The sequence below is a fragment of the Astatotilapia calliptera genome, chromosome 17 (genome assembly GCF_964374335.1).
Source record: "Astatotilapia calliptera chromosome 17, fAstCal68.1, whole genome shotgun sequence".
Taxonomy (NCBI): Eukaryota; Metazoa; Chordata; class Actinopteri; order Cichliformes; family Cichlidae; genus Astatotilapia; species Astatotilapia calliptera.
In genome coordinates, this window is record NC_137438.1 from 1,023,042 (window position 1) to 1,038,290 (window position 15,249).

At 43.8% G+C, this 15,249-nt stretch overlaps 2 protein-coding genes across 6 annotated transcripts in view; both read left to right on the forward strand.

Annotated features, from left to right (window-relative positions):
- Window positions 1–242: 242 nt before the first annotated feature.
- Window positions 243–2,281, forward strand: LOC145421630 (uncharacterized). The gene is made up of 2 exons (XM_080292192.1): window positions 243–1,179; window positions 1,537–2,281. Exons 1-2 carry the CDS (start codon window positions 830–832, stop codon window positions 1,760–1,762), a joined length of 576 nt encoding a protein of 191 aa, XP_080148318.1. The 5' UTR covers window positions 243–829; the 3' UTR covers window positions 1,763–2,281.
- A 4,245-nt stretch (window positions 2,282–6,526) lies between these two features.
- Window positions 6,527–15,249, forward strand: part of sbf1 (SET binding factor 1) — a 54,158-nt gene continuing 45,435 nt past the window's right edge. For 2 of the 5 annotated variants that reach the window (XM_026148105.2, XM_026148106.2), the window contains exon 1: window positions 6,527–6,849. In XM_026148105.2, the coding sequence (XP_026003890.2) occupies window positions 6,795–6,849 (55 nt within the window). In that variant the 5' untranslated portion in view covers window positions 6,527–6,794. The remainder of the gene's footprint in view (window positions 6,850–15,249) is intronic. The other 3 variants (XM_026148107.2, XM_026148109.2, XM_026148108.2) reach the window with 2 other exon arrangements.

Sequence of the window (15,249 nt, forward strand, 5' to 3'; positions counted from 1 at the left end):
GTGTGTGTGTGTGTGTGTGTGTGTGTGTGTGTGTGTGTGTGTATATATATATATATATATATATATATATATAACAATTCTGTAACTGTAACTTTGGTCGTTGCTGTGCTTTTTTTGGAAGTTGAATTTCCCAGAGGAACCCACCCGAGGGATTAATAAAGTTTTATCTTATCTTATCTTATCTTATCTTAAACATTGTTGTTGTTGTTTTTAAACCCTCTGGTTAAGATTAATATGGGCATGTGCAGTGAATATCAGCGCTATGTGGCCAGAAGTGTGATAATATAATTTATTTTGTGTAATAAACAACTGCAAGGATAGATGATTACAACAAATAGATGACTAATACATAAAAGTAATACATAGATGAATAATGATGATGAGTTATGATGCGTAATCATGGGAACAAGCGGGTTTACAAACAGGAGCAGCTGATTAGCTTCAGAAAAGCTGAAATAATACCTCAGCTGAAGCCACAAAGCCCGAATAAGTTGACACAGAAGAGACTTCAGTTTCAAGGCAAGGCAGAGATTCTTCCTTCCCACAGTGATTGTGGTCTTCAACAACTCTTTGAAGACTTGATTAGTCTGAGCTGCAACAACACCTAATTTCCCTCTGGGATTAATAAAGTATTACTGAATTGAATATATATAAAGAATACACATTATATTGAAAACATACATATACATGACCATAGTCATATCTCATCAGCATTGGTGAGGAATGTCCAAGGCGCCTGAAGGAATTGCTGAAGTTGACAGAAGATGCTGCTGGAGTTGAGGGAGAGGCAGACATTGTGGAAGTCTACCTCCTCTTCTGTAATAATGTCATGTGTCTGTTTGAAGAAGTGGTGAAAAAACTGGAGAAGAATGTAACCACGTCTGTTGACCTCTATTCCATCATGGAGTGTTTCCTGAAAAGACTTCTTCAGAGAAGAGATGATGGGTTCTACGGGTACCTAACAAGACAAAAGCTCCAGCGTCTCTCGCCATCTGATGCTGATGGTGCCAGGCAGGAGTTTACAGCCTTCCTAGACACTGCCATCAGTTATGTCTGGAAGCGGTTTGACTTTTCAGAAGAAAACTGGCTTTTCCACCTGCAGCCCGTCTCTCTAGCATCTGGGAAGATTTCCTTTGATGACATGGAGAAGATCATTGAACGGCTTCACCTGGCTGGCAGGTAAGAATAAAACATTTAGCAGTGAAATGATAAACCATGTTTTAATAGTATTGATGGTTAAAAATAAACAAATCAATTGATAGATAACATATATAAATAAAACCATAATCATTAACTTTGTTTGTAGTGTATATACACACGCATGCAATCTTTTATACACTATTTTACAAATTCAAGGAGTTCATATACTTAATATAAGGATGGATAAATACATAATACATAAACTATACTTATTGTATTGTTTAAATGCTATACAACGTTATAAACATATACAATACATTTTTTCCATTTATTTACCACTGTAAATGTTCTTTGTACCACTTAGGATTTAGGTCAACTTCTCATCTCTATTGGCAGGTTAAACATCTCTATGGCTGAGCTTTATGAAGAGTGTGTCACTGCAACCAGCCTTCTGAAGCACCTCACCAAAGAACACCAGGAGAAGGAAAAGTGGCAGTCCAAGGGAACAGCAGAGAAGTGGATGGAAACTCTTCAGGCAGCTGACCTCCCCAATATGCAGGCTGTTGTATCCTCAGCATCCCATCTTCCACTGGGTTTGAGGAGAGGATTTTCTCTCTTATGAAGAATAAGTGGACTGATGTGCGGAACAAATGTTCTACTGAATTAATTAGAAGTGAGCTCATTGTCAGTCTAAATTATGATATGTCTTGCTCAGAGTTTTACTCTGCAATCCTGAACGACAAACAACTCCTAACTGCAGCAAGAGCTCAAAAAAACACAAATGGAAGAAGTAGTCTGTTTCCACCTAATGTAGCATTGAGCTTGAGTTCATGAGTTTGTTGTTGTTTTTTACTTCAACTTTCAGCTGCAGTCGAGGCCTTTGAGGCACAAATGTTGTGTTTGCAGGTGTTCCACAGACTTTTTTTGCACTTTTCTAATTGCACTAAATGTGCACTGTTACAAGAATGTTTTTCTTTCTATTGTTTTCTATTAATTTATATAATTTTAGGTTAAGCAGGACAGAGTTCTTTGTGTTAACGTTGTCATTTTGTGTTAAAAATAAATGGATAAATGATCATTTGTTTCCCGTGTGTTCATATCACAAAGAATATGCATCTACTTAAATCAACTTCAAGTCAAATGGTTAAAAAAAAAATTTCACACACAAAAAGAGCTAAAAAAAATTCACCACACTGGGAAGGGTGAAGACAACTGGGTCGCCCGGCCCTGGCCACGAGGTGTCCCTTATTTATTTTTCAGGGAGTTGGCAACCCTAGGCCCATCTCATCTGATACATGTGGTTGCTTAAAAAGTAGCAACCTTAAAGAGTAAGGATGTATTCATTTAAGACATATTTGTGAATAAACTATATTCTGACACGACACTTTACTGAGTTCAGAAAAATGAGAATTATTGGACAGTTACAGAGCGGGTTTCATGACGAGTCACTTTCATGGCCCTCTGTAAGATCTCTGGAGTTTAGTGTTTAGGATGTGTGTATCCAAGTCTCTAATTATTCAGTTATGATCTTTTTTTGTTTGTTTGCTTTTCATCTGTTGAGTCAAAGTCCCAGATTATCAAATAAAAAGTGGACTGGCCCCTCACAACCTGGATTTCCCTGGAATGATTCGCAGGACACACCTGAGGAGAAAAACAGAAAGAGTGTTTGTATGAAAGGGTGTGAGTGGGTGAATGAGGCATGTTGCAGAAAAGGCTTTGAGTGCTCATGCAGAGAGAACACGAGCACTGTACAAGATCCCGTCCATTTAATGCTTACTGTAGTAAATGCATGGAATATTTTTCCTGTTTATAGTCGTTCATCCTCGGTGTTATGGGTACAAACACTCAGTTACAACTCAGCAAACAGCAGTTTGGTGTACATACAATATTTGGCCACATTACCTTTGTGTATGCAGAGCTCAAATTACCTCAGTGACAGACATGAGACTGTGTGTGTGTGTGTGTGTGTGTGTGTTTGCTGGTTTAACAGCATATCATATTAAAACATCTCTCATTAGAAATCAGCTAAGGGGTTCAGCACCTGCTCAGCGAAGCATTTTCATATGCTATGCTTCACCTAAGCTGAGGGGAAGTCAGCTGCTGGAATAGCCCTGTGAAGAGCAATGATGTGCATGAGGCCTTCAAACCACTTCCTGTCTGTTGGTTAGTCTACAGGAAGTCACATGATTGTTGCATCCTGCACAGACCTGCTTTGCGCTCTAATTGGGCTGCATGTGTGAAGAGGATCAGTGATAGGACAGGCATGTCGCCTCACTTCTTCTTTATTCCTAGAAATAAAATGTGCACACAAAGAGAGAGATGGTAGCTGAATATAGTAAATGAGTAAAGCTGTGATGTGTAATCTTTACTTGCACAGGGCCATCTTATGTATGCTGAAAGAAAAACAACTACCAAGTCACGATGCACAAATCTGGCTTGACTTATATGATTTCATTTAATTCATGCAAATCCAGATTCTTTATTTTTACACACAAATATATTAAGATGTTGCATTAAATGTCAAATAAATAGAATGCAATGACATTCAAGTCACTTCAGGCCTAAATTCAATTGATAAAGGCGCCAAAACCGCATGAAAATGATGTAAGGGAGATACCCATCACTGCATGGTAGCTCCTCTTCTGGTTTTGTTAGCATCTGGTAACCAAGGAGACCAAAAAACCCGGCTCATGTTGGGCTCTTTCATATGTTCACAGTGCAACAAAGGTCATAGTGCATCGGTCTGGACTCTTTTTGAATATGACGTCACGCTGTCAGAGGGTGGGTTGGAACAGTCTCGCTGAAATAAGGATTCAGCCTGACTGATGTTCAAGTGCCACGAGTGCCAATGCAACTCCGTTCAGCTCAGTAACAGGTTGATTATCTTTATGCACTTTTGCTAATCTAACCTGCTGTATATAGCTTCAGCGTCTTGATAACGAAAGAGGAAGAGCATTTCCAGCTAAGAGCACAGAGCATGTTCATTTAAAGTCAAAGGCCATAGTACTAGTAACTAATAATTCGGACATTTGCAGAGTTCACGCTTGTTTCAGTGATGTGCATTGCTTAATCTGAAGGGTTAGAGCGATGGCGCTGCTCTTGTCCTCCCATCTTTGTAAGCACTGCGCCGCTGCTCTCGGGCAACCTACCAAGCATGCTTCAAAGTTAGAACAGAATTAATATCAGCAGCAAGAATTAGTACCAGAGCAGTGACCTTAGTTACATGTTATCTTCTCTTAACATAGGTTTGGTTGTCAAAAGCCATTCTTATCAAAGAGGAGGCCTGTTGTCATCGTGCCCAGTCCCGGGTCACAGATAACTCTGAGAAAGGAGAAGAGCCAAGTTTTTACAGAGTTTTGGGAAAACAACGCTCTTCACAAAAAAACATGACATCCCATGAACACGATAGCTTGCAACCAGAGAGCGATAGGAGCATTAGGTCAAAGGTGAAAGCACAGGAAGTGCTGGGAGTCTCTCAAGGCTGTTACAGTGCTGACAGCAAGGACAGGCCACACGGATGTGGGCTATTAGGCCTTCCTTACACACTACTGCATCATAGAAACTGACACTGCAGTCTGGAGCCTCGATCAGTGTGGTGGAGCCGTGATGAGAGACGGTGGAGTTGGGGGAATGTTTTGGCTACACAAACATTTTGGCAAATCTGACAGTATCTTTGTATGGTTTGGCACCGAGGCTGAGGGTGTGGACCTCTGCTCACACGGAGCAGATAATTAAGGACTGAATGGTAATTTGGGCCTAATCTGTGCCGCTAAATGGTTCCCATGACATTCCTTTGGAATATGAATTCTCAACCTACTTAAAGTGGAGCTATGTGCTAAATGTATTATTGGAACAAAACATTAAATGTTTGCATATTAAACATTGGCTTTGTACAGCCAGAAGCAGAGTACTCATGTAAAACAAAGAAACCCCCAAACGTTAAAGTTTATTTCAGATCAAGTTAAAAGAAGACTGAAACACAATGAAAAAATGGAAAAGTCAGTAAAAGTAGTACGCCAATAGCAATGACTGTGAAACCGACTGTCTGGTGTTATTTAGATCCCTCCCGAGCCATCGGGGCCTGAACACGGGGCCTCTGAGGATGTGCTGGGTCATCTGGGATTGCGGGCACCACTGAGGAACTTGGAGCCAGTGTGAATGATGATTTTCGTCATGATAACTGAGCAGTTTTTACAGTTTGGGAATATCATCCTGCCAGGTGAGGCTATGAATGTGTTCCCCATCATAAAATGTTATTTGGAGGAAAAGTGACAGACTGAAAGCGCTTTAAAAATGAGTGCTGTAAAACAAACACTGCACAAATGGAAGGAGGCCCAGGCTGTGGTGATGTCATGCTATCTGCTTAAACCACTAAGAAGCCTCGCTGCTGCGTTCCGGACTCGCTGGAGGTGAGAGCGAGCCAGAAAAGAGGAAGTCGCAGCAGTTCAGACTGATGTGGGGGAAATGTTGTAGAACAAACCCATCCAGGTGTTACTTGCTGTTGCATCCATAACACAGGAGAACAAATGGGGGTCCCTGGAATGATTCACAGAAATCGATTTGGAGACGAGCTCCAGCCTCTTGTCATTACTTTAAGGGTTAATTTTCAGCATGATGAAACATGAGTAAAACAGACAAAGCTACTGTCTTTTTAAGTTGAAATTTCCTCTTTTTCTCCATGACTGACGACAATTCAGACGAAACACAAACAGGAAATTTTGAGAAAGAAGGCAATAGGTCTGGAAGATCATCATTCAGGCCGATCATTTTCAAAACGAGGGTGCCTGCTTTTCATTTCAAACGTGTGTGTTCATCACACGCGTCATTATGTTTGCTCTAACCTAATCTTTGCATACGACATCTCTGTAGTGTCTGCACGGTCAAGCAAAGGAACAGTTTGAGGTGCTCCAGTAGTCTGCACCTGTGATGTTGGGATCTGAAGATGGAGGATGAAAAACAATCTGCCACAGTAATCATGTGTTTACTTTGTCGCAGCAGAAGTGGACCTCACTCACTTAAAACAATTGTTTTCATTACTGACTAATCAATAAAAACTGTATTTTTTGTATTAATATGACGCTTTATCTCAGAGTGTGCCCCTCTGATTCAAACATCCAGTGAACATAAAAACACTCAGCTAAAAATAAATAAATAAATCATCTTTTAAAAAGAACCACTCTTCCTAGCTTCTGTGGTGAATCTGCGTCTTAGTTGAAATGCTTGGGCTTCGCTTAAGGAGGACTGCGTTTGGCTGTTCGCTTCAGGAAAGGCAGCTCCACTACATTTCTGTGGGTCCTCTTTCTTTCCGGGCACTGAAAATCCGTCGCCACCTTTCACCCCTTTAGCGCCGGCACTGTCGAAACTTCTTTGAGTTTATTATAGGTTTTGGTCAGACTGTTGGCCCCTGAGCTGGTTTGGCTCCCCACATGGGACATTCCTGTCGAGCAGCCCCTCCCTGGAAGTCTCTCAGTGCGCAGACTCGCGGCTCTCCGCTGTCAGGGCAAGGCAGACTGACAGTATGGCGGCGGGGTGCAGCTGGAAGGATGCTACTGTCGCCCGTGATGTGTCTGTCGCCGGCAGGATGTGAATGGACTATTGACGGCACAAAGAGCAGAGGATTTAGCGCTAAAGGCCTGTCGCCGTGAGCCTCCAAGATGGCCAGGCTCGCCGACTACTTTGTTGTGGTCGGTTACGACCTAGAGAAGCGAGGTGGGTGTTTGAGTTAGCCAGCCCTGCTAGCTTTAACGGCTGTGGGCAAACAGGAGGAGGGGAGGGAGGCGGGGACGGGCCAGGCCCCCGTTCACAACTAACCGACTTGGGCGCTGTCATTTGGCTGCTAGCCTCAACTTTAGACCGGGGCGCGCAGGCCTCACGGGATTAGTGTAGTTGAATGCGAGGCTGTCAGCCGGTGTGTCACATTTGTGACTGTAGGAGAAGCTGCTTGGAGAACTCCATTACAACCGCCAACTTCCAATGGCGTTTTAGCTTAGGAAACCGAGCTGCCTCACTCCGGTGACAGAAAACTTGGGCTAACTTCATTTGCTAAGAGCTAACGTTAGAAGGACTAGCTTTGAGGGGCTTTCAGTTTGGTCGGTGAGACCTGAGACGGATTTATTCACCCGCATCTTGCCCGTTCTCTCTCATTTGCAAGCCTTAGAAGTGGCGTTTTGGGAAAATGACTTGTTTCAGGGGTAGCTTAACACAGGATGTGACAGCGATTAGTCAGTGTTGTTGTGGCTGCAGGGTCCTGAATAGCCACGCTGCGTTGACGTCCACCTGGACTTGATCAAATCACTTTAAAAGTACAAATCGATGCTTCTTCCTGCCGCAGTTGCTTATTGTTTTCTTTGTGTGTGTTTTGTCTGGATTAACCTAGATGGCTTTGCCCCCCTCTTGAGCCCCCTCGGACCGGAGCTGTGTTCCCTCGCGTTGCTGGGACGGGGTTTGGACCGTTATCCGAGCCCCCCTCCCTTCAGCCTGAGCCTTGGCCTAGATCTGTGCCGTATAATGGCCCGTTTAATCATGAAATATTCAGCTCGCCTATCCAACGGAAGCATGCAACTTGTAACGCGGTTGTCTTTTATTTAGAGTGATTTTTTTCTTTTGCTTATGATTTATTCAGAAGAGGCAAATTTGTAACATGACGAGGCCCTCGTGGCTAAAAGCAGGCTCTGGACTGGCTTTTATCGTGATGCTGGGGTGGCCTACATCCCCTTTTCTGACACATGAATGCATTTATTGCGTCTTGTATGTTTCTTTCAGAAGGGGGGAATACAGGATGTTATAACGTGGACGCTGCAAGCGCTGCAGAAACTCCCCTTCCTGTGCTACAGTGCTTGAATGCATTGCAGAGCAGAACATGCCAGTAAAAAGCATCTGGGAAGCAGACATTAAAGCCACGGTGGCTTAATGGATCAAACGCTCCGTGCCTCATAAAAGCCAAACACTTTGAGGGTGATGATGATTTTTGGTGTGGCTACACTAACGTTGCCTTTCTAGAGGCTGAAGGCGTTGTTGTTGTGGTGAACGTCCCCATTTGCAACAAGGACGGTTTTTGCCTTCATCCACGTGCTTGGTGGGTCCATCTTCTTCTAGTTTCTTCTGGTTCCAAATGCAAAGCTTCCATTATTGTTTATTTGGAGAGTTCTGACTTTACATGTGTTTATGCAGGATTACTTTGCTTTCTTCCAATGCTGCAGCTACAGTGTGCTGGCACTAACTGACTGTAAAGAAAACACTTGGCTTCGCATCAACAATGAAAGGTCCTCGAGTATAAGAATACCAGGAATTCTGCAGTACAGTGGCGTTTCCTCCTGTGTCTAAATATTTCATGCATCCTGTCTACGTGTGTGTGTGCTTATGTTAGTTGGGTGGTTGCTGCTTGTCACTCAGTTAGTGGAATGTTTTGCAAGCGTGGGCACTGACAGGCTGTCGGGGCTGACATCATCGCTGCTCATCTGCCTCTTAGAGGAACCATGTGGGTGTTTACAAACACGACGTCCATCTGTCAGATTTTTTGTGTCTCTTTGCTGACTTTTAAACGGATGCGAACCCAGAGGGAAAACCTTGAACCTTTGTTTATCCGGGAACTGTTCTGCTCTGCTAAGATGCCGCCTTAGACAATCTGTGGAGCCCTACTTAGAGCCAAGATGGCTGCCTGCGGCTTGGGAAGAGTTCGCAGTTGCCCCGAGGTGTGGTGGCCCTAGAGAGGGTCTCTTGAAAAACTCAGCATGTCACAGTGTTTTGACAGCGGTGTGCCGAGTTGGCGACCAATTGGATTCACAGTCTGAGGCCCAAACAGGAAGTTCAGGCGAAGAAGTCCAGAGGGAGACTTATGTTTAGAGTGAGAATCCATATTGTCCCCCAGTGCGTGTCTGAAAACCAGGAAAGAGGCGTGTTTGGTCTGAGGCTCTGCGAGTTGGTCTCATTCAAGACTCACAAACACACAGGCTCTATTGTAGTTGGTCTGTGTGCCTCTGGCGCTCCGTTTGAGGGTGTTGGTCATTGTGGCGGCCCTAAACAGAATGTAGGATGGCTGTTTTGAGGCTGCAGTGACAGCTCTGGTAGCCCGCCTCCTTTTACACACAAAAACATCTCCACAGCTTGCAGTCAAGTAAGGAGGACACGGAGAGGGGCACAGAGGGGATGACCGAGCATGAATCGGGCTTGTGTGTGTCATGGTGTGGCTGTCGTAGTGAAGTTGTGACACTGCTAACAGGACGTCAGTGGCATCAATCAGTGTGCTGTGACTCTTGACCGGACAGATTTGTAGCAGTGATTGTGGTGGAGATTGGGTTTAAAGTTCCATGTTTCACCTCTGGCACCACTTTTGTTGCCACGGCTCAGACTTGAACGAATGACTGAGACTGAAGCATTATTTAGCTGTAGCAACGATGAACTTCACGTAAGTGATTTAGAGCGTAATTGTGAAACTATTTCCAGTATGTGATTCCACGTAGAAAACAATTTCTGTAAAGAAAGAACAAAAGTGTGTTTGGTTTCAGTGCTGAAGCTTGTGAATCTCATTGGCAGCAGAGCTGTGACAGAGCTCGGATCACTTCCTCTTCACACACCGCGTGCATACAGCGTGTCTCCGAGACGTGTTAGGGTTGGACCGTGCGATGATACTCGATGTGAAGTTGCAGATTTTTGATAGAGCATTTACACTGTACACACACAATCAGGATGTATTTTACAAATCACTCAGCAGTCATATCTGATTTTTATATGAATGTCTGCAAAGCATTTAAAGCTGCGGTCAGTTGTTTTTTAGGTTATTTGACAGAAAAATGAATATTGTACGCATAAATATACATTTACTACATCTTGGAACAACCTGATGTATTGTTATAAACTTAGAGTTGGTACATTAAAGATAAATAGAAGTGAGCAGCGGTTTGTGGAAGGCACCACATTGTCCCAGCATCGTAAATACGGCGGCTGAGATAGATGTCACCGTTCCACCTCCTCGTGTGGTGGGTGGAGCTAAAGACGGACGAGAACAGAACACGTTCTTGTGCTGTGAAAGCAAATTTCACATTCAACATGTGATCAGGCGTCTCCTTCACCAAAGAAGCAAAAACCAACAAAACGTCATAGTCTTCCTCCTCATCTCAAGCATCATCATCAGATCAAAAGTCAGGCCTCCAACACAGGAAAATGTGCATGAACATTAGACATGTGACCTTCCCGTCTACCGACAGCTAGCGAGCCGGCTTAACAGCGGCAACAGTTGGTTACAAGTTAACAGTCTTGGTCTCGTGTGTTCTAAAATCCACACCTGCTCTCTGGTTGCATTCTCACATTGGATGAGCTTATTTGCAAAGTGCCAAGCAGTATTCGACTTCAAAGAAAGTTTTACGGATGCCAGTAAACTGCTAACGGTGGCAAAACCAGACAGAAAGTGGAGAATATGCTCAACAGTTCACCTCAGTATGGCTGCCAGCAGTCAGAAGGGACTCGCGCTGATTTATCGACTCGTCTCGCACTCCTGTCACAGTTTTACAGCCTCCTCCAGAGTAAAAACATGTTGACAGCTGTGGACAACAGGCTCTACTCACTACAGATGAACAGCAGCCAGAGTTATTTGTCCTACAGCAGCCACCGTATCTAGGATAATAGTAGGTTTTACCTGTGATACCCTCTCTTAATCATTTGCGGATTTTAGCCAAAGTCAAGTCTTACCTTTGCGGGAACGATCTAGAAAGAGTGGTCCATGCTTTTATTACTTCACGGCTAGACTACTGCAATTCCCTCTATGCTGGCCTAGATCGTTCCTGTCTACATCGCCTTCAACTGGTGCAGAACGCTGCCGCTCGCCTGTTGACCGGTTCAAAAAAAAGAGACCACATCACTCCGGTTCTCTGCTCTCTCCACTGGCTCCCAGTTGCTTTTAGGATTGATTTTAAAATCTTATTGCTGGCTTTTAAGGTTTTAAATGGCACTGCACCTTCTTACCTGTCAGAACTCCTTAGTACTTATCGCCCCAGGAGATCTTTGAGGTCAGCCGACCTGATGCTTTTAGATGTTCCCAGGTATAAATTAAAGACAAAGGGAGAGAGGGCGTTTGCTGTGGCTGCACCCAGACTGTGGAACAGTTTACCTCCTCACGTCAGACTCTCCAAAAGCCTAGAAACTTTTAAAACCGCTCTTAAAACTCACCTCTTTTCATTGGCTTTTAGAAAGGTTTAATTTATTTGTTTTATATATTTTTATTTTATTTTTATCAGCGAGGTGTTATTACGAAATTGTGTTCTATTGTATTTTTATCTGTATTTACTGTACAGCACTTTGGTCAGCCTTGGTTGTTTTTAAATGTGCTCTATAAATAAACTTGACTTGACTTGACTTGACTTAATCTGCACGATGTTATCATCTGTCCACCTGCTTGCCTTTACGTTGTCTTGGGAAATTTCTTCAAATTTGGCACAAGTGTTCACCTGATTAGAAGTTGGTGTGACCCCACCACAAAGCGGTTTGGCCATTACTCAAAACTCACTCTAATAATGATGAAGTCCAACACAAATGTCTAAAAGTATTACTTGTGAGATTTTACATCCTAAAGGTGGTGTGTTATAAAGTTATACAGAAAGCTTTGGTGTTGGTACCAATAACATTTCAGAAGACTTGATACCATATCTCACACGCATCAGTCTTTGTCGTGTTTTTATTTAAAATATTTTCTATAACAATCAAATAAGAACGCACAACTTCTGTACCCACGTTCTTGTAGAAATATAGGAACATGTATGTGCTGGCATCATCTGGTACGAACATATCTTGTGACCTTGCCAGTTTGAATGGTTGGAGTATCGAAGCTGTAACTCTGTGGTGCTTACAGGCGCGTTCAGAACTGAGTGAGCAAATGCAAGGACAGATTTACGTGATGCTTCATAAGGCTCAGGGGCAAATAAAAACATTTCATATTGCAAGTGAGATGAAGCGAGGGGGCTTGGGGAGGATAGAGGAGTGTGTGTGACGCTGCCAGCAGTGCCTGCCTGTGGGCAACCACTTCCTCCATCGCTCCAGAGCAGCAGCCTTTCAGGCCCTCCAGAAATAGCCCACACAATCTGCCTTTCATAGGGGGGACAGAGTGACGCTGGGTCACAGCCGTGGTTGTGGTGAACTGCAGCTTTGTGTGCGTTTGTGTGTGTGTGCATGCAACTTTTGATGGCCTGCCTGTTTGTGGCTGTCTCTGAGTGATTGCTTTATTACCATGGCAACGTTTACCCGCATGTGGTCTGCTGGTTGTGAAGAACAGTTTTGGCGTGCCGACTAGTAAAAATGTGGATATTTGAAAACCCCCCTGTCCTGTTCTGTCCGAGCTGCTGCAGGGGGGCAGTACCTGGACAGGCTGCCAGCACACAGGGAAAGACCACCTTTGAAACGATAATGGTGACCCACAGTCTGAGTTAGTAGTGGCAGCATTTGGGCTCAATTGAAAGTTTTCCCAGTTTTGGTCGAGTTGACTGATTATAAATATAGAGTGATTTTTATTGCTTGCTGTTTTCAGTGATGGCTGCCGTGATGCTGAGTGTTGTGAGAGTCATACATGCTCAGCTTCAGGTGTGTCCGCACTGGGACTCGAGTCGAGTCAACCAATTTGCCATTTTTTCTTTGATTAGTGTAGGATTATTTCAATAACTGTTAACACATGGTTTTAGATATGACACGTCCACATCATCAATTATGGCTACGAGTCATTGCAGCCCTAGTTTAGGTGAGGATGGTGCTGGGATAGAGTGCAGGATGCAGCACACATGACACGTGGATTAAGTTGGCCAAGTTAGTACTGTTGCTATTCTCATGGTGGTTCAGTAGAAGAACGTGCAATAACCTAACTGTAATCGGTGACTCTGATTGGCCGTAGGTCTCGCTGTGTTGCCTTGTGCTGCATACAGCAGTCTGTCTGCTTTTCTGAATGCTTGTTATTCATGAGGGAGACGACGGCCCGTGTGTGTGTGTGTGTGTGTGTGTGTGTGTGTGTGTGTGTGTGTGTGTGTGTGTGTGTGTGTGTGTGTGGGGCTATGGATACCTCCCTCCTCATGCTTTGATGGTCTCCCTGGAATTTTGAGAATTTCGCTGTCCCCTCACAGGACAAAGGCTGAGTCAGTGCCGCTCACAGTTAGCCCGTCAGAGCTCAAGGGAGCAATCGTTGCAAACCCTGCGGGGTGATTCCAGCGTGTCCGGAGCACGTCTGATTTAAAGATGAGATGGGGGTTGTTAGGATTACCAGTGCTGGCTGCGTGCAGCTGGCTGCCTGTTGTGGTAACCACACCACTATGTATGTAAGAGGATGATGCTCATTTTAATCTTCTACATTTTTTAAAAGAAACTAATAGCATTGGTGAAATGTGTGCGTAATATAAAATCTGTGAAAGCAACAACATTAAGCTGGCACTGTGCAGACGTCCTGCTATTAGTGCTTTGTGCAGTCATTTGTTGTTGTTCTTCCTGCAGTAAGAACTACTGAAACTTGACCAGTGGTAGAAGATTAAGTCTCATCTCTATTAACATGGACTCCAGATCAAATCTGCCCCTCAGTTACCCACTGTGCTTGTGCTAATCTCATACGAGGCCTGTGATTGGTTTGAATATACAGATTAGAGGTCGCGTGCCGCACCCAGTCTGTGCCTGGCTGCTCTCTCCTCCCCCAGAACAACATCGCTGAAACTTATTGACGTAATGCTTTAGGTACATTCGTGGTTAACAGTTAGCAGGCTTAGAAGTATGATAGAAATGTCACATCATGTCATGTAGCTTTGAAGAAACATTTACTGCATGTCTTCCTGTAAAACAGACCTGCTCTTCTTTTAATTAAAATGTTATATAATGCAGTAGATGGACGTGTTTGTGAAACATCAATGAATTAATCCGTGAAAATTTCAGACACAGAAAAAGTCACGAGAACGAGCTTTTATAAAACTCTGTATAATAGACTCAGAGTGGCTTAGTGAAACTACATATTGGACCAATAATTAGGTTAATCAATTGAATTCACATCATGTATTTGTGTGCATTAAAGTTGGAGCTTGCAGCTGTGATATGAACGCACTCTTCTTCCGTCAGACGTGACAGACTCAGATGTGCAGGACAATTCTGGGTCTGTGTTTGTGATGCTCAGCTAATGGGACGTGCACCTGTGCACTTCCAGGAAAATATCCATTTGTTTCATTATCTTTTTGTGAGAAGGGAGGAGCTGGCACATGGTTGTAGGGAAGGGCTAGCTGTGCTAATGAACCCATGTGTCAGGGTGGTGCTGTGCGCAGGTCAGCTGTTATGCTTTGCCCCAACTTGTCACAGTAAACTGGCTGAAACAGCTCTGAACCATGACGGAGCCTCCGCCATGTTTTACACATGGCTGCAGAAACTCCCCCTGTGACCTCTTCATACATACTGACAACACTTTGAACCAGAACACTTCAGACGTGGACTCGTCACTCTGATGATCTGGTTTTCAGTCCAGTTCTGGTGCCGTTTGGTCAGCCTGTGCCTTGAGAATGGCTTCTTGACAGACTCTTTCCTGTTGAACGCGTTTCTGCCGAGTCTTCAGGGATCACTGTATGGATCAGCTGAAATCTGTCAGCCTTCTTTGCCCTCTTGTTTCTGAAGGCCATCACTTTCAGATACTGTTTGTCTGCTGTAGGCCTGAAAGTCTTCATTGGTTCTCTCGAGTCCAGTTTATGTAGACCAAACACTTGGTTCATGCTTTCAGTTAAATGTCTTTTTATTGGTTGAATGATTCATGCGTTATTGTTAGCTGGTGTAACAAACAAGCAAAATGTTAGAGTCCAAGGACTAAAACGTCAAATATAAAGAAATGAGGGGTGCCTGATAACCTCTGCAGTGTGCTGGGGGCTGTCCCGACAGAGCTGTCTGCCTTCACTGTCTCGTAGTCTGGTTCCTGTTTGGTTATGAGACACGTAGTTGTTTCTTGGCTGTTGGTTGCCCAAGTAACCAGATGTCATGTCCGTTACGTGTGTGTAGGTGATTAATGCCATGGAAGTTAGTGTGACATAGGAGACTGCAGCGGGAGAAAAGACAAATGAAATGATTAAAGGGATTTAATGCATTTCTGAGTAAAGACAGAGGTGTGGGTGCCAGGAGATA